The sequence below is a fragment of the Camarhynchus parvulus genome, chromosome 2 (assembly GCF_901933205.1).
Source record: "Camarhynchus parvulus chromosome 2, STF_HiC, whole genome shotgun sequence".
NCBI classification, from domain to species: Eukaryota; Metazoa; Chordata; class Aves; order Passeriformes; family Thraupidae; genus Camarhynchus; species Camarhynchus parvulus.
In genome coordinates, this window is record NC_044572.1 from 127112029 (window position 1) to 127130400 (window position 18372).

Genomic DNA, 18372 nt, shown 5'->3' on the forward strand with positions numbered 1-18372 from the left:
AGCCTTACCATCAAATAGAGATAACTTTATCAATAAAGCGACTTAAGTAGCAGCAGTGCCTTGTTGGGTTCATAATTGTTTGGTTCAATGACACTGAGAAAGGGTTTTGCACTGCATAACTGCAGTCCAAACACACTCAGCTCACCCTTTTAACCACTGACATATATGCAGGCCTCTCTCCCCATCCAACTATACTAAGCAAGTCAAACCATATTTTACTACATTACAGGATTCAAGGTATGTCTACATTAGGGGTAGAGGATCCAGTAGAGGATGAAAACCCTCTCACACCATTACACCATAACAATATACTGGCAAAAATAGTCAAGGCTATACCTAGAAGGGAATAGCTGCCATCTGTGGGAAGCTAGTCAGGCTACTCATGTGAGCTTTGTCAGCAAGAGCTGGAGCTTCACTCTTGCATGGCTGGTATCCCTAAAGTACAATAAATGCAGTGCATGTGACCCACTCATTTATGAAATAAACACATCAAGCAAGGAAGAGGGAAAAGAACAGAAAAAATACTTGCTTACCACAAGTCCTAGCACAAGGGTACGCACTCTCTCCCCAATCTCTGGTGAAATGTCATTGCCAAACTGCTGTAAGGTTGTAAGAAATCTCTTCAGTTTGCTGAGCTGCCTAGCTCCACAAGCTGGCGGTAACTGCTGGTTAGCCAGAGAAGAGGAAGAGGAAGAGGATGGCCCATTGCTAAAGCCATTAGGAGGAGATGGAGCTCCATTTAACGCTGTTGGTGAATGGCTAGTGCCATTGGTTACTGAAAGAAAAAGAGACAGAGGATAAAATACAGATTGGGGTTGGGGAAGAGATAGAGAGAAAAAGGAGACAGAGGGGCAAATCCATCAGCTTATGTTTTCTGCACTTGACCTCAGAATTAATTAAGTTGCATAATCAAAGATAATTAGCCTTCAGACAGAGTGACAGTCTGCAGTTTATATCTATTTCCCAGTAGCTGGTGCTGAATGTTGTAAGGACTGGAAATAACAGCAGCAGCCTCTCACACAGCCCCTTCAAAATGCTCCTGGACCTGAAAAGCACCATTTGAATACCAGCCTTTTGTCAGAGGATTTTAAAAAGAGAGAGAGGGAAATGGAGAGAGAAAAATCATGAGTGCATGTATGATTGAAGATTAAAAAAAAAAAATTGCTCTTTGGGGTAGAAAAAAACATGCAGACATATTTCATGAAGCCTCAGTTTATCTCTGAATATTTTTACTTCTGTTTTGTACACACAACTGACAGCTGTGTTTATAAAACAGGACTTTCACGTTTTAACCTTACACCACCCAATGAGAAGGTTATTTTTTCCAATACAGATTCCCTAGCTGCTAACATATGGAGCACACAAAGTTGTCTGTGCAGGTACAAATGCTGCCAATGCTCTGTATCATGAAGCCTTGCAGCAAGGGCAGCAAGCTAGACTTCAGAAGACTTCTCAGAGATCATGAGCAAATCTCTCTGCTTTCACGTGCCAGCACCTTATCTCTGAAAAGGATAAGAAAGCATTTCCCTCCTGTTGCAAGGTTGCTTTGAGAATAACTATCTACTTCTGAAGTACTAAGCATTCAAAATTTATGGCAAAAAGATGCATGTAGACATACTGAAGACAACAGAGAGTTTTTGGCAGTGATTTCAGTTTGATTCTTATCCACACTCTAGAAGAGAGCAGAGAATCAAGCTGAGGACATCCTCTTCCACTCAGGTTAGTTGGAACAGCAACACTCAAAACACATGCCATTGAGGCTGAGTCTGATTTGCTAAAATGACAGCAAACAGCAAGAAAAAGGGTGGCTCCCCAAGAAGTACAAGTGTACCAGTGCACTGGCAGGTGTGGGCACGCAGCATGTGACTGTACCCAGCAGCAGCTGCATTCAATGGGTGACAGCCCTGGAGAAATTTTCTTTTTTTTTTTTTTTTTTTTTTTTTTTTTTGGGAATCACTCAGAACCCAATCAAAAAAATATCAAAAATCAGGAACTTGTCTACAATCAAAAATGCATAGGAGAATCAGTTTAACTTGTTTCCTATTTGAAAACACAACCACGGCAAGCTAGCAACTTTACATACTTTCAATATTTCTCAATGACTAGCCTGTCTGAAGCCAAACATCCCATTCTCATCTCATTTTCTTCATGGATTGTCCTTATCTCTAGCCAGCAAGTCCTTTTTTAAGGCTGGACACATACTACTAGATATAAATCCCTACCTATTACTATATTTAAATCACTGCCACAACCCTTCGAAGGAATTTTTGTTGCCCTAGTCCCTGCTTTCCAAAGGAATTACAAAAAACGCTATGTGAATTGTTATCTAGCCTCTGCTTGTGTTTTCTCCTAGTTTTTGATTGCCTATTCTGGCTGCATGGGCTAATGAGAACAAGCATTAGAAAATGCAGAAATAGGAAGAAGCTGGCCTCAGCAAGTTCAGCTCCCTGTGAGGCTCCAGGCCATGCTCTGAGTGCTGCACTGGGGTGAGGTATCTGAGTAAACAAATATGTTGTGATTGCAAGGAACTCACATAGCCAAAAGTCATCCTACCAGAAACTTAGAAAATGAGGACTGGGAAGAATAGCAACATGTCCTGCTGATCTACCCTGACACCACCCAACAGCTCTGTCACCCATAAAGAGCTGGTCTAGGCAGAGGGTGCTGGGGCTGATCAAGAAAGCAGAGAAGTGTGGAATTCATCACCTAGGATAGATACAGTGAGAAGAGAGGCTGATAAATATTTCTCCCACAACAAAAGAAATAATTAAATAGTCCCATGATTTCAGTGCTTCCCTTATAATATCTGAATTTGCCAATTGGCAAAGTTGTGCATAATTTCTAAAACTAAACCATGTTGCTAAGCCAAAAGAATTTAGCATTTAAAATTTCAAACTACAACACGTCAAGAATTTTTAATCATCTAAACCAAAGAAAACAAAGCTATTCTAGACCAGAAAACAAGTCAGATCTTTCTGGCCTACAGGCATTCCCACTGTAGTAATAATAAATGCAGCAGACACTCTGATAAAAGTATCTGTTTATTGTACAAGCTGGAACAGCTAAGGCCAAACTCCAAAATCTGACAGGGTGAAAAGCAATTAAAATCAGGGTTTTTTAGACTTCCAGTTTTCAAATAAGGAGCCCCAAAAATCAAGCTGTGGTTCACACACCTTCTGAAGTGCTGAACTCAATCAAATAAACATCCAGAAGCTTTGTGAGGATTAAAGAACATTGTCATATTCCTTTTATGATTGCCAAAGATTATCTTGAACTGTTGGCAGGGCATCACATTGGAAACCTTAATGTGCAAGAACCTGATCCTGCAAAAACCTAGAAGCAATTTAACTTCAGACTGAAGCAGCTCCAGTGTGAAGCTCCATCCAAGATGATTCAGGTGCTGGAGTTAAGCAAAACAGACAAATCTTTGCAGGATCAGGGTCACTGGGTTAAATGTGAGTTTATGTGAATAGCTGGCACAAACCCTCCTCACTGTTTAAGTTCAACATAAATTGTCAGGACAGGGTTCCCTGGGATAAGTAGTACAAAGGCCTCCAGCTGGCCTTCTGCATAGAGGTGAATTTTAAATAAGGCATTTAACAGAGAGAAAGGGACTAAAACAGACTTAAGCAAGACAAATAGAAGATGCAGCCTTCATTCTGTTTAGGCATATGTATTCTACTGTTCTAAAAATGTTTTATTTAAAACGTGAAATGTAAACACATTCTCATGTTTATACTATTACAAGGCAGTATAAAAGAGACCCAAAAATTTGCAGCTAAATCTTACTATGAGAAATGTGGATCATTTCACGGCTGTGAAAAGAATAGTCCAGACAACGTGCCAGATTCAAATCTCAGTTACAGATATGAATGCAGCATACATCAAGACTAGTACAGTTTGTTATATGTTTACATCAATAAGCTGAGACAAAGATGCAGCCTTAAATGATTTAGGGAAGTGGTAACAGACTAGAAACCTCTAGATAAAATTATGAAAGGACTTTAATTTTGGTTTTATATCAATATTAACTAGACATTATATAGCACTGAAATCAGAATTCTTCACTGAGACATAAGCAAAAGGAAGATTAGTATTTTTTCATTATGAATTATCTCCCTTTTAAAAACAAAGAACAAACAAACTCCCTGAAGTTTCTATACTAAAGGGAATGGGATCATTTAAACAACATAATGGCATGTAAGAGAAAAAGGTTTTCTGTCCTTCTCACAAGAGGGCTAACCTGACCATTAAGTACATGGGAAGCCAGTGCTCACTGTTCTTTGACACTGTGACCAAGTGGTCAATGAAATAATAACACAACTGACCTGAATGTCTTAATACCTTAAAGATGCATTAATCTGTGGTGAACTTTGTTTTGCTCAATTATTTTATCCCAGTATAATCACATGTTGCTCCTGCCACTTCATGTGCATTTCCCTTCAACTATTTTGGTTTCTGACATACAGAATAGAAATAAGATGGAAGAAAAGTAAGAAAATAAGACTAATTACACGTTGTGGGTGTAAATGAACTGGTTCTTGGAGCTCCTTGGGTAGTGGGAGGAGGTGGCATGGTTGGAGGCGTCAGCCTGGATTGTGTCTTCACATCCACAGGTGAGTCTGGCATTGTGGAATGCTTCTCAGTGCGATCTGCAACACACACCACAGGAACACAGCGGTTTATTTCCCCGAGCACACCCCTCTGACAAAAACTTAAAAGCCAATGCAAGAAGTGAGCCATTTCAGCATCTGCTGTGAAAAATTACACCTGATTATCTACTCCAGTGTGCTCTTCCCAAATTGTATCATCTAAACCTTACTTAAGGAGGTGCAACACAGATGGTAAGACCTCATTTGTAGCAGTGCTGCATTATCTTTTGTTTTCATTTCTAGCATGTGCAGATGTTACCTCCCAAGCACTCCAAGAGCTGCAACAACACCACCTCCCTTCAAGGTTCACATGCTAGCCAGGAGGAAAAAACAGATGAAGGAACAGGAATATAATAAACCCCCTATGACATCTCTTCCAGAACTAAAACCTGAAGCTCTTTAATACATGTGAGATATTGTGTGGAATATTGGCTGAAACAAGCTCTCCATGTCTCTTCTATGTATCACCTGCTGCCCTCTCCATTGCTTCTCTTTGTAATCTTATGTTAAACTTATGCTAAGTACACACACCCCCTGAATCACCTTACCACAGTGCCCCTGGTTATTCTCATATTCACCAGAAAAAGAAACACAACATGCCAAAATGGTATGTCAATCATCTCATATACATACAATTATTTTCAAATAAACATGGAAGTTTGCACCATCACATATTAAGAACAACTTTCAATGCTCAAAACCTGCAAGATAAGCAGGAACATACCTCCCCAAGAAAACAAAACAAACATAAGGCAAAACTAGGAAAAAACTTAACACTTCTCTTGCAACTGAAGATCTAAATATACAACACACATGATGTAAAAGCTACAGAAGTGCACTTTTTCTCAACATCTTTTTGAATGACACTACCTTAAGTTGTTTTTTTTAAACCATCCAAACCCATATGTTTCATTTATTAAGAATGGGCAAAACACAGCAAAATTTACCAGCTGAAGGCAAAATTAAGGCTTTCTCACTCATGCGAGGAGTTTAGCAAGCCATCTTGAAAAAAGATGAGTACAATGTTGTTTAGATTCTAATGGGAATAAGTAAAATTCTTCAGTCCTTTCTTTGGGGAGTTGGGGTTATTTACTTATCCACAGCCCAACAGAAGCCTTCCTGAGCTCCACAGAACTATTCTGTAAAGCAAGTAGGTGTTGCTGCTAATGGACAAGCATGTAAGTCTGTGGTTTTAATTCAAAACATGTCACATTCTATAAATTCTGTCACTTCACTTTGTGACACAATTCCTTGTTCTTACTAACATATAAACTTCGATGAAATAATAATATCTGAAATTTGCTGAGACACAATAACAGAAATTCAATGCAATGCACACATTTAACAAAGAACAGGTATGTTTAAAAAAGCCTCAAAACACTTATTTATCAGAAAATTTAAATACGAGATAGTTTTTTTTTAAAGGAAGGGGGAGGGAAAGGGAAAAAATCAAAACAGCCCCCATACTCCCCAAAAATTAACAAAATGTAACAGATACTAATCTTTCTCTGTCTGAAATTGCAGAGACTGAGGAAGTAAGTAGTAAGTCCCAGAGGTGCAGCATGTCAGGTAGTGCAATTATAAAAGCCATCTTCAAGCTTTGTTGAAATGCCTACAGGCAATGTTTCAGCTCGGAGGGAAAGGGAGTAATTTCATATAGAATTTAGAGACAAGTTTGGGGAAGATGAGCTGCGAAACACCCCCAAAATAGGATGAGGGGAATAGAGATACAATTGTATAGGATCTGTAGTGTTGATCTAAGGTTAGTAAACTTCAGCTGTGGAGGGAAGAGTAACCACAATGATTACCTTAAATACTAAGATTGTTACACAGGTAAGTGAGGTATGATCTGCAAATCAAGCAACAGTAAATTATTACATGCTGGAAAACAAAAACAGGTTTCTAAACAAATTCTATAAGTATTTCCTTTCTGTATCAGTATACTAAAACAGTTAAATCTCTATCTTCAATAAGCCATTAATTTATTATAAAGAACTATGAAAACTCATCTTGAAATGTTAATTGCTTCCTTAATAGCTGAATTCATCTTGCACTCACCTCAACCAACCTCAGCAACAAGGGAATAAATAGCTTTCAGCTCATGTTGCAACAGAGGGAAAGAGGCACAGCAGTGAGCCCAAGCCCTCCTAAATAAAGGCAAATATTTCTCCCATGCCAAGAAAGGAGAGAGAAAGGGAGGCTTGCCAGAGCTGGTGGGGAGATAACAGTGGGAACTGCTGGTCCATCTGGTTTTCATTCTGCTAACACTCACATTGAACTGTTAAGGAAGGCAGTCCAGGTACACAGATTTGAAGCATGTGGGAGCGCAGACACAGGCACAGAGGAGATGGAGGTGGGTGGAAGAAGGAGTGAGAGAAATCGAGCTCCTCTAACAGACTGCTGCTCGCTGCAAGCAGGCACAGCCTGTATCCTCCAATTCAGCTGGTGATAACTAAAGCGATCCTGAGCTGTAACCAACCGCACGGCTCCTGCTCCCTCCCTTCCCTTCTCTGCATTTCAAAGTTCAGGTTTGATCAGAAATGTGCTCAGATTAGAGGGGGAGACTTTCCCACAAAGCTGGCAATGTTTTGCTACTTAAATTGAACATGGTAGTGGGAAATAGTGTGTTGGTTTTGCCCTCGAATTTCAGGTTGCCACTCTATCATGATCCAAATGGTTTTTACTACCTCCAACAGTTTGCCACCCAGTCTGCAGACTGCTGAACTTATTCACAGACCCCTGAACTTCTCATCTAAATCTAATAACATTAGGTTTGATTTTCCCAATTACCTTTCTTTGGACCTCTTAGACATAAACACAAACATGGCTTTACACACCACGTACCTTTTCGTTACCTCTCTCTCCCTTGCAAAGCCCTAAACCCTCCTCTCCAACTGTATGTTCACAGCAGGCAGATTTCCCTCTGACTGTACATTCCCTAACCCTGACTTCTTTAAGGGGATATTAAGGCTCTTTTCAAGCACACCCCAAAACATCTCTTGCCAGAGCACAAGATTATTTTGTCAGAACAGAGATTCTCCATGGGGGCAGGGAAAAGGGGCTTTTGAAGGAGTACAATGCAAAATACAAAGCTTTTCCACATGCTTGGAAGACACCATCACACCAGCCAGGAGAACAGCCTTTACAACTCTCTATTCCACCCTCTTTAATAACAAAGCCCCTGTGGGAGCCATTCTGCTCTTTCTGCTACTGTTTTACCTGTTCATACAGCTCCATGAACTCTGAGGGAGTGATGGGACTGGGAGCACCTGTCTACAGCACCCACCACTGCCCCACCATCCACAGCACTAGAGAACCTCAGCAGCTCTAAAGACAAATCACTCAGGGGATGAAGTGGTGATGGAGAACCACAAATCAGAGCCACTGCTGACAAAAGCGTTAACAGTTCTTGTGATCTGATCTTCCTAAAGCATTTTGGTGTCTGACACTCAGCCTGTAACTCCAGCTTCTACAAATCCTTATTATTTTTTTAATTAATAAAAACAATAAGCCTAACAACCAACACTTTTTATTGTAATGGTTGACAAATAGCCTGATGATATGAAAGCTAAAGACATAATGGTATTTAAGTCATATTCACAAGCCAATTTCCTTCAAGACATGTTATTTCACGAGGCTTTTAATGTATGGACATTCTTCATACAAACTCTCAGTGGACAATCTGCTATTCATACATTCAGAGGTAATGAGGATTTGGTAGGGGAAGAAAGAATCTCTCAAGAGGAGAAACTCTAATTTTAACATATCAAAACCTGCCTGGGTAAGACTTCATGTACATGTGCTCCAGTTCTACAATACAGAGGCATATACATTGAATTTTGCCTGAAATTCAGAAGAACTTTCACTGTCTTAAAATAGCTCAATTTCTTGAATTCAAAAACATGTTTATGCTCTTGAGTCAAACCAGACTCCTCATTGCAAAGCTAGTTCTGGCTATCTTTTTCTTCAGATGGACCTTGACATTTCAAACAATAATCCTGAATTAGGAAGGACACACCAGAAAGTTTCATACAGGCAGCATCCCATTTAAAAGCATAGCCTGTATATACAGAGCGAGTAAATTCTTTCAGGTGCAACAATTTCTTCCACTGAATCCCTTTAAACAATGACAGACCTATGTTCCTTAGCCCAGTTCAGATCAAATGGAACTGAAACCAGAAGTCCTCCAAACTGGAAGGAAAAGAAGACATCTGCAACTCATTCTGCAGTGTTCACTGCAATCAGTTCAGGATGGAGAAAGATGGTGAAATAATGATCTAGTCCTAATCCATACACACAACCCTCTGGAGCAGCAAGAGACTTAGAATAAATTCAGAAAACATGTTTCAAGTATGCAGAGATCTGTTGCATTTGCTTTGGATTATATTTTTTTATTTAAAAACAAACCCAAGCAAAACATTTTGAACTACACATTCTTGAATCTCCTTTACAGCATAGGGTGAAGAACTGTGATTTAACCACAGAACTATTTTGCTTCATTTAAAATTAAAGAATGTTGTAAAACCAACTTTAAATTATGATATTTCTTCTGTGGATGCTGAACTATACTGTTCTTGTTGTTCATTCAGTTTTTATGGTAGAGAGTTTTTTTATCACTATATTTAGTGTTAGGTGAACACTGATATTTACTGTAAGCACAGTCAGCTTCTGAACCAAACAAGCAAGAGACAAAGCATGCAGGAGCTGGGCCAAAGAGAGATGTGCCTGCATTCAAACTGATTTACTTTACTTCCTGTACCCTACAAGATTTAGCCCATTTTTAAAACAAGGCGGTCTTTCATAAATGGCAACATTTCAGCTCACATGGCACACTTCCAGGTCTAACGCATCAAGGAAAGCTGATGTATGGAACAAAATATGGAATATATAAATACTTTACTGATACCATTTCAATAGCCAATTCAATGTCAAGCATTTCTAGGAGTGGTGTGTTTTCAATTTCCTTTTTTAAATGAAAAAAAATTGTGGTATAATATGCTGTGGCATTTATTTTACTTTTAGTTAGTGCAAACAGTTCCAGATGTACACTCAGGCATGAAAGATTCTTAAAAGATGCTTTACATCGATTGTACAGTACTTTCTACTTTGGTGCCAACATTTAAAAAATAAAAATAAAACTTGCTAAATGAAAAGAGTCCATTGTCTTGTTCCCTTCAAACTCACAAAAAGAGCAAGCCCCACATATGACACAAGGGATTAGAACCTGCCTCCACCACCCAAGTTACAGGAATCGAGACCTAAATCTGAAAGATTTAATACTGATGGTTTCTTAGACATGTTGGACTAATTTTCGTTATTTTGAGAGGGGTGGCAGGGAATTTGCAAGCAGGTAACCACAGACTGTGAGTCACAGTGGTGATGAACCTGAAGTCAGACAACCGCAAGTCCAACCTAGGAGGACAAATTCCACAGTTCCTCCATCCATAATGCTATCATGTTGCAGCCAGTAAGAACTTCTCCTTCAGATGTGGCCAAGCCACACAGCACCATTAGAAATAGGCAGTGTTTGTGGAATCCCACAACTCCTGAGCCTCAAACCTGCTGCTACACCGAGCAGGACAATATTACAAGGTTGACTTGGTTGAAAAGAACTCATTTGAGAATGCATGGTATAAGCCTGACATATGTGGTAAATCCTACTCACTCCATGCACCGAACCCCTGGGGAAGCCTGCAAGTCATACAATGCAGCCATAAAACATGACGTGGACAACAGTGCTGCAGAACCTCTCCCTGCCAAGCATGCCTGGGATTTGTTTGAGACTGGTACAGTCTTCATTCCATTCACCTCTTGGATCTTTTGATTTCTTCTCGATAAATAAATAAGGACCTAAACACAATGGATGTTTTTGTGCTACACAATGATCTCAAACAGGCATAATACAGACATAACTTTCTCTCAGCACCAGATGCAGTCATGTTATTGTCCTAGAAAGGAAACATCACTGACTTTCCAGTTTCTCAGTAGAAGACTTTTACTTCCAGGTGATTTCCAGGAATGCAGTAGCAGAGATCAGCTCACACTCCGTCTTTTGTCACAGAACATTACCTCTGCAAGATTTATCCACCAGGAATCAGAATCTATGTGAAGTGACTGATGGATATGAACAGCAAAGTTTTCAGATGACATAACATTTCAATGCTTCTTTAGCATGCTGGGTATGAAGCTCACATATTGAAGATGACCCTTTTGCAAGAGCAATATCACAATTTTGCTGCAGTCTTATCTTCATTCTTCTCTGCTCAGATAGTTGAACAATTCATATCACCAGTTATTCTTCAGAATAAATGAAAGCACATTCAATTTACCCATTTATGCTCATTTAATATGCAATAGCTAGAAGAAATTCTGCATCCTGGGAGTTCACTGAAGTTATCTGAGGCCAAGTTATAAGAGTTTTCTTCAGCTGTGCTAAAATAAGCCTTGAGCATAATACAATCTCCTCTGTCTCCCAAAAGCTGAAAGGGATTTTTGTGCTACTGTCTCCCAGTTTTGGTAGAGCTTGTGGATGACATAAAGCAGGTAAATAGCGAAAATGCTTTATGTCATGTTCTTTGTCCACAATGGTACCTTGACTGGTCCTAACAATGAACCACAAATGCAAAATCATTCTCTTTGATTTCAGTTCTCTATGGTGAGACGTTCTGACTAGCAAAAAAACTTGGTCCCACACTCATGGCTTAGCAGCTAAAGGCTAGATAATTACACATATTATAAAATAAGTAATGCATGAGTTCAATCTCAGAATTAAGACAAAAATGTCATGGCTTGCTTTGCTTGCACATATTATTTTTTCCTGAAATAAATAAACTTGCCTTACCATATAATTTCCTTTTTAAAGAGGGGGTAAAATAGAAAAGTAAACTTTTCTCTCTCACTTAACAATCTGACATGTTTTGACAGTTTCAAAACTATCATAAATTCACTTTTAGTTATTTAATAAAAACTGGCTCATGTCAGAATTGCACCTTTTTTAAATGCCTCTTTTCTCCTTCACCCTTTCTGGCTCTGCAAATTTTACCATGCATAATTGCTTGGATGCAGGAATGCAGGGAAGAAGAACACATTCTAAATCTAGATCTGCTACCACCATAATGGTTTATGGTTTACTCAGCCAGAACAGACAAGCAAAATAAGGACCCAACTGTGGCAGCTGCCCTGAGTTTCCATAAGCCCCTGGAAAACAAAGTCTACAAGTTCCTTTTCATGGATGAATACATAACACTTGGCCTGTAATGAAGCTGAAGACAATGTGGATTTCTTCTAAATATCCCACCAAACATCATGAAAATTCCTCTATATATGAACTAATACAGTTAATAAGCAACAGTCCCATAATCAGTATTGAAATACTATTTTCCCGTTTACATTGTTTTGTAGATCTTTTCTTTTTGTTGACAAGCTATCCAACTAAGAACTGTGTTTTTTGAGTGGTTCTCCTGTGTTTCACATCATGGGAAGTATTACTGCTATTCCAAACCCAGCTCACTGAACACTGAGGCTCAAGTGAAGTGACAAAGTGGCACTCTCTGCCTCTGGCATGAAGAACTGAAGAACAGCCAGAGCAAGCACTGGCCAAACTCACACCCCAGCCTGCCTGACAAGCTACAGAGGTGACCACCTCTCTACATTAGCAATCAATCCCTTTATGTGCATAGAGGGAATCTTCAGCATGCTTTCAGTACTTTCAGTACTGAAATTATTTTCAGGAGTACTTTCCCAAGGGCTCCCTGACCACTAACTCATTTCCTTTCTGCATCAACATTCCTGGAAGGCCTACCCTTGTCAGGATTACACACTATTTGAGAAACTACAGGTGAAGGCAGAATGATATCTAAGAAATAAAAATGCCATTGGAATCTAATTGGTATTGTTTGCATGCTTTTATATACTCAACCACACAGAGCAAAGATCCTTCCCACCAGAAGTAAGAAGGCTTTTCTCTCACAACATTAACTGAAATTTCATAACTTGGTCTCCAGAAGCATGTTTATGTTTTTAATCCAGAGTTTGTCCAGTCCTAAATTAACAGTAAGTAACAGAATCATGGGAAGACTTAGGTTGGAAAGGGACCTTCAAGATCATGCCCTTCCAGCCCCCCTTCCATCAACAGGGACACCTTTCACTAAACCAGATTGCTCAGAGTCTCATCCAACCTGGCCTTGAACACTTCCAGGGAAAAGGCACCCACAGATTCTCAGGGCAACCTGTTCCAGTGCCTTATAGTAAAGAACCATAGTAAAGTCCTCATAGTAAAGAACTTTTTCCTAACAACCAGTCTAAACATACTCTCAGTTTGAAACCACAGTTTGTTATACAATGCTAAAAGTCTGAATCAAAATAATTATAAACTTCTTTATTTTTTATGCACTTATACAAAGTGTAAAGGATAGCTGTACTCATTTTAGAAAAGTCCTAAGAGAATAGTGATACCGTATTTCATTAGATTTAGCTGGAACTGAAGTCTCCAATATAGACTACACAAAACAATCTAAAGCAACTTCTTTAAATTCAGGAAAGTTTAGGCAATAAACTCCTCTGCCAAAAAGCAAAAGAAGTTACTACAGCTGTACTTTTAAGAGGCATTGCTTATATTTGTACAACATGCCAGAAGTCCTTTAGGCCCAAAAAGAATCGAATATGGGTGTAGGAGGTGATATTTTCCATGGTTATACATCTGAAAAGATGACACAGGGACCACCAAGAAGGTTAATGGGTATACTTTTGGCTTTGCTTTATTTTAAAATGTGGAATTTGTCATGGGCAAGTCAAGATCCTGTAAGGTGTAGATGGTGGGGGCCAGCCTGGGACAGGCTACTCCCCACCTTGTGGATCAAGGTCCCAAATCCCTGCTCTATCAGACTGCATCATTTTATCCACCCAAAACCCTAGTTCCTCTGAGTGATATTTCAAACAGTGAAAAGTCTGTTCCATTAGACCAGAAGTGTAGGTCTGGGGAGCAAGATCATATCCATAATACTGAAAGCAGAGGCAGTCAAGCTTCCTCTCTACCAAGTATCAGAACAGTCTGAGGAAGTCTGCTTATTCCTGCCATCTAACACAGACAGCTAAATTAGCAGACTAAATGTCCCATATAATCACTAAAGAGTTAGAGTCTTTAATTTTTTTAATCTCTATGGCTGCTAAATCGAGCATAAACATTCCCATATAGATCTAGGTTCTTTGCCTCCCGAGAAACCAGAAGCATTCAGACTGCTCTCACAGTGTGACTGCTGTACACAGCAAATGGTGGTCCTCAGTGACCAGGCATAATAACTCCTTGGCTTCTATTCAGCCACTCAAGACAGGTATTAATCTGCCAATGAAAATAGATAATGAAGCATATTTCCCCCAGAAACCCTCGCTCAGGTGCTGGCACTGTAAGTTACTTGCTGCCACTACCAGCACGACAAAAGTGGAACTATAGGCTTTGCCCATCTCGGTATTATACACTGACAATCTTCAATAGTGCAATTTATTATACTCATCGGTACTTCAGCATTTGTAGAAATACACACTTTGGAAGACTATCATTTCATATCATCAGATCATGCTATTAAAGATATCCTTTATTTACATGACTCGCTGTCTAGAGAGAGTGTGAGAAAATACCCACTATTAGTTACGAGTCAGCTCCTCCTCAGTGCTGCATGTCACTCCAAATGTCTTTTATTTGGGCACTGGATTACACCTTAATAAAGCAATGGAGAGGTGAGAAGGGGGAAAGAGCCTCAAAAACTTCACAAGAAATGAAGACTCAAATATCTTCTTAAATGAGACAATACTGCTTATTGATAAATAAGCTCCAAAGCAAATACTACCATTAGCAATTCCAAAACTGTGTTTTGAAATCATCTGGCCTAACATATAACATGCACTCTTAAAAGTGAATGAGAAATAGCATAAGCATATAAAGGAAGAAGGAAAGGAAGGAATTTGTATATGTCATTTAAGACTAACAAGTATAAAACCAGATTAAACCTCTTTCTGAAGCCAGCAAATTCACACAAAATCATGGCAGAGAAATCTCTGGTGATCTCACCCAGAAAGAGAGATGCTGGGTCAGCCTTCCAGGCAGACTCCAGCTCCAGAAACACTCAGGAATATGCATTTAACTATAGACACTGAAAACAGCTGTAGGTAAACTAATGAGACCACTCACAGGGTATACAATTACATGCAACATTTCTAGACCTTAAAGCATCACAGCAGTCTTAGTCTTGCACAATAAAGCTTAAAACTTCCTTCTTTTGAAGCATCTTCCCTATGTTTTGAATTTTAAATAGCAGACCCCAGCTGAAGCCTGAATTGAAAGAAAAATCAGCAATTACTACAGAATCCACAGAAAATATACACAAATTTTTAAAACAATTTCAGGTATCATAGCACTGCCATGATTGATGACGGTTGTACAATACATACTTCATTTCAAGCCCAGCAGATTCAAATTAAATGTTTAGGGGTTTTTTTTTCCCTCCTTGACAAATACATTAAAAAGGTTTTTATATTTATAGAACAACATTTTCATCAAGCCACCTAAACCTATTCCTCCAACACGGCAAAATTGATCCTTGTGCATCAGTGCTGCTTCTATGGCTTTCCTCTGTACATGTAGATATGTGCGTGCCCATGTGTGTATGTGCACACACACTTGTACACAAATGGGACCAAGGTTTACTTACTTCTTACTTGGTTTTGTGTATAAAAACACTTACTGTGATTATTTTTCTTTCTTTATTTTATTTTTTTAACATTCAAATTCAGAAAACTGTAAGAGGGAAAGAGCCTTCAATTGCACTGAAGGGAGTGTTAAATGGAGGGGAAACTTCAGGGTGAGAAGTCAGACATGAAGGAGAAGCCACTCAGTGATACGAATGCAAGTGAAATATTGACAAAGTAAGGAAGTCTGATGCATTTGAACTCTGAATGTTCAATGTGGATGCACTTAACCCTTTCTGATACGGTTACATTCTCTTGTATATAAAAAAAAAGTCGTATGAAATGTAGCTTTAACTCTGTGCTATGGAAACACCCTACATTTGGCCTTGGTCCTACTTGTGCATATACATTTTGTGTTCCTGAGAGGTGGGTTAACCAGAAGAGAGGCCATTTTTATGAGAAGAAGCAGACTAACCCCCAGCAGGATGGAAACCCTGCGGCGGGGCAGAGGGGAGCTGCGGGAGCACCGGGAAGAGCCCGCGCGCCGCCGGGAACGGCCACGGGCGAGTGCGACCACTAGAGGGAGCCGGCATTGTGCCGCGGCACTGGGAAAAGCCCCCGCCCGCACCCAATCCTCAAAATAAACGGCAAACTGCTCAGAAAGCCGAAGGGACACGCTTTAAGCACAGTTCTTCCCAATATCTTCCACCACGTGATGTAAAGGAGAGCCTATGATACTCTGTGTGTGTGTACACATCAGTATGTACTATTCTGTGCCCACAGTACCAACAGAATATTAAGTAATTGTCCCTAAAATTCAGCCATATTAATTTCATTCTCAAAAGAGCAACGAGACAGGTCTGGCTGCAACAAAACACCTTTTTCAGTGCCTCCTATTGTCACCTCTCACCCCAGCGAAACAAGTTAGATGTTCCCGCCTTGCCCCCAGCTACACCTCCCCTGCCCCCACCTTCCCCTGCCTGGCTGATAGCTTTCTATGTGGAACATTCCAAAAGTGGAACTGCACAAGCAAGACAATAGGCAGTGTCATGCCTACAACTCACACTATATCCAGTCATAAAACCTGGATTGTGCACACACAACTACAGCCATGTGACGACGGCATGAACTTGAAACATACCCCAACAAAATTTAACACCACTTCTCTTTTGCCCCAAAACACAGAGAACCAAACAAAACCTGGTATTTCCCTCACACCTATAATCAGTCAGAGAGACCAAAAGGTAAGCAAGGAAGAAGTAAAGGCTCTCATAGATCTTTATAAACATCCTTTTGGCACCACATATGTGCTAAGAAAGCTAAATCCCAAGGGCAGATACAATTCAAAAGTACGAGAGAGATAGGAACTGCACTGGCATCTCATGTGAAAACATATTTCTTTATTCTTGGAATATAAGGTGTAAAGTACTTTTCTGGTGAGCTCTAAACTGCTTGGATATGAAGAAATTAAGAACTGCTGAACTGCAACAACTATCCATGGTAAACTCTAAAATTATGAAAGGAAAATTTAAAAATGGGGAAATAGGTGTACCTGGATGAAATACTAAACAGTTAAGAATAACCGTACCCAAATGAGTTCCTAGCCATTATCTTTTCCATAATTATTACAAGTAGCTTCAGTAACTGTGCATACAAATGACCATTAGAAACTTAACAGGTCATTTCCAAAGGTGATTATGAGCCCTGACTCACAGAGCTACTTGGGTTTTCACACAATTCTGTTCAGTGCCAACAATCTGCACAAAATTAAGATAAAATGTGTTTTCCAAAACACCAAGTGGAAATAAACTTTCAGAAACTAGAAGACCGTATGAGGTGGCAAACACCAATTAATCAAATGCATCTTCATAAATGAAATCTTTAAAAATTTGCTTTTGTCTGTGCTCTGGTGTCAGGAGAATGGAAAGGAGGCAGCAATCATATGTTAGAGCCCTTACAATGCCCCATACTACAATAAATAATGATGAGTGTAACTGTGAAAAGTCTAAGGCTAGGCAGGAGAGATAAAAATCATTGTAGACTATTAAGAGTGGACATCTGCTGTAGAACACAGTATGGAGAGCAGAAACGTGTCAGAGGATAAAGATGAACCCAAATGAACTTAAAATAACAACAGTATGCTTTTCACCTCAATGGTCCTTCTTGGCCCTTTTTCTTAATGGGTAGCTGCGCTACTGCAACAAATGAACAAGCAATAGGTCTGGTTTAGAAAATATTAGAAAACTATTCAGAAACACCATTTAAGGAGAGTAATAAAGAACAGGAGTATAGATGTGCAGCTTCCTCAGTTGCTGAGGTTGTTAAAGAAACAGCAGGAGACACAAAAACAGATCCTGGCACTCCCACTGTGAATGGCTTGGGCAGGTTGTAAAGAAATTAACTGAGCAAAACCAGAATAGATTCACTTAAAATGTGCCGTCGAAAAAAGGTAAGAGGAAGCATCCCAAGCTATATTAACCATAAGAAACAAAAGACATGATCAGTTTTCATTCGTATCAAATAAATAAGAAAACAAAACTATAAAAAACTATGATCTTAACTGAAACTGAACAAAGATATTGACAACTAACAAATATTGACCTAGCTTATGTTTAAATTTGTCTCAACAACAGAGGAAAAAATGGGCAAGGAGTGTACCAAACTTGGACAAAAAAACCCCCTTGATTCTGGAATCATATATGTGATTTTTTAAAGGAAGTATTGCAATAGAAAATGGGTCTCTGATACTGCTTGTTCTTCTCTCACTTTCTCTTCTAATACAAAGAGAGAAGAGGCAAAACAAACACATTGAGATACTATCACATTGTTCAGCCAGGCCTGGGCTCTCAGGAGTCTCTCAACAGACCTTTCCTTTCTTTTCTCCAGAAATCCCAAACCCTTGCAAAAGTGGGTACAAGAAGCTGTATGGCCTCATTGGTTCTGCAGGGAATTGGCAGCCTTTTGTCTATTGCTCCCCTCTAATATTTAAGACAATCTGTCTTTTCCTTTTTCTAAACCATCTCAAATGTAGGCTTTAAAC

General features: G+C 39.4%; 1 protein-coding gene across 4 annotated transcripts in view; it reads right to left on the reverse strand.

The window, feature by feature from the left end:
• Positions 1-18372, reverse strand: part of RUNX1T1 (RUNX1 partner transcriptional co-repressor 1) — a 115305-nt gene that overhangs the window by 46204 nt on the left and 50729 nt on the right. For all 4 annotated transcript variants that reach the window (XM_030969534.1, XM_030969543.1, XM_030969555.1 and 1 more), the window contains 2 exons: positions 4515-4652; positions 534-775 (listed from right to left, as the gene is read on the reverse strand). In XM_030969534.1, coding sequence (XP_030825394.1) covers positions 534-775; positions 4515-4652 — 380 coding nt within the window. The remainder of the gene's footprint in view (positions 1-533; positions 776-4514; positions 4653-18372) is intronic.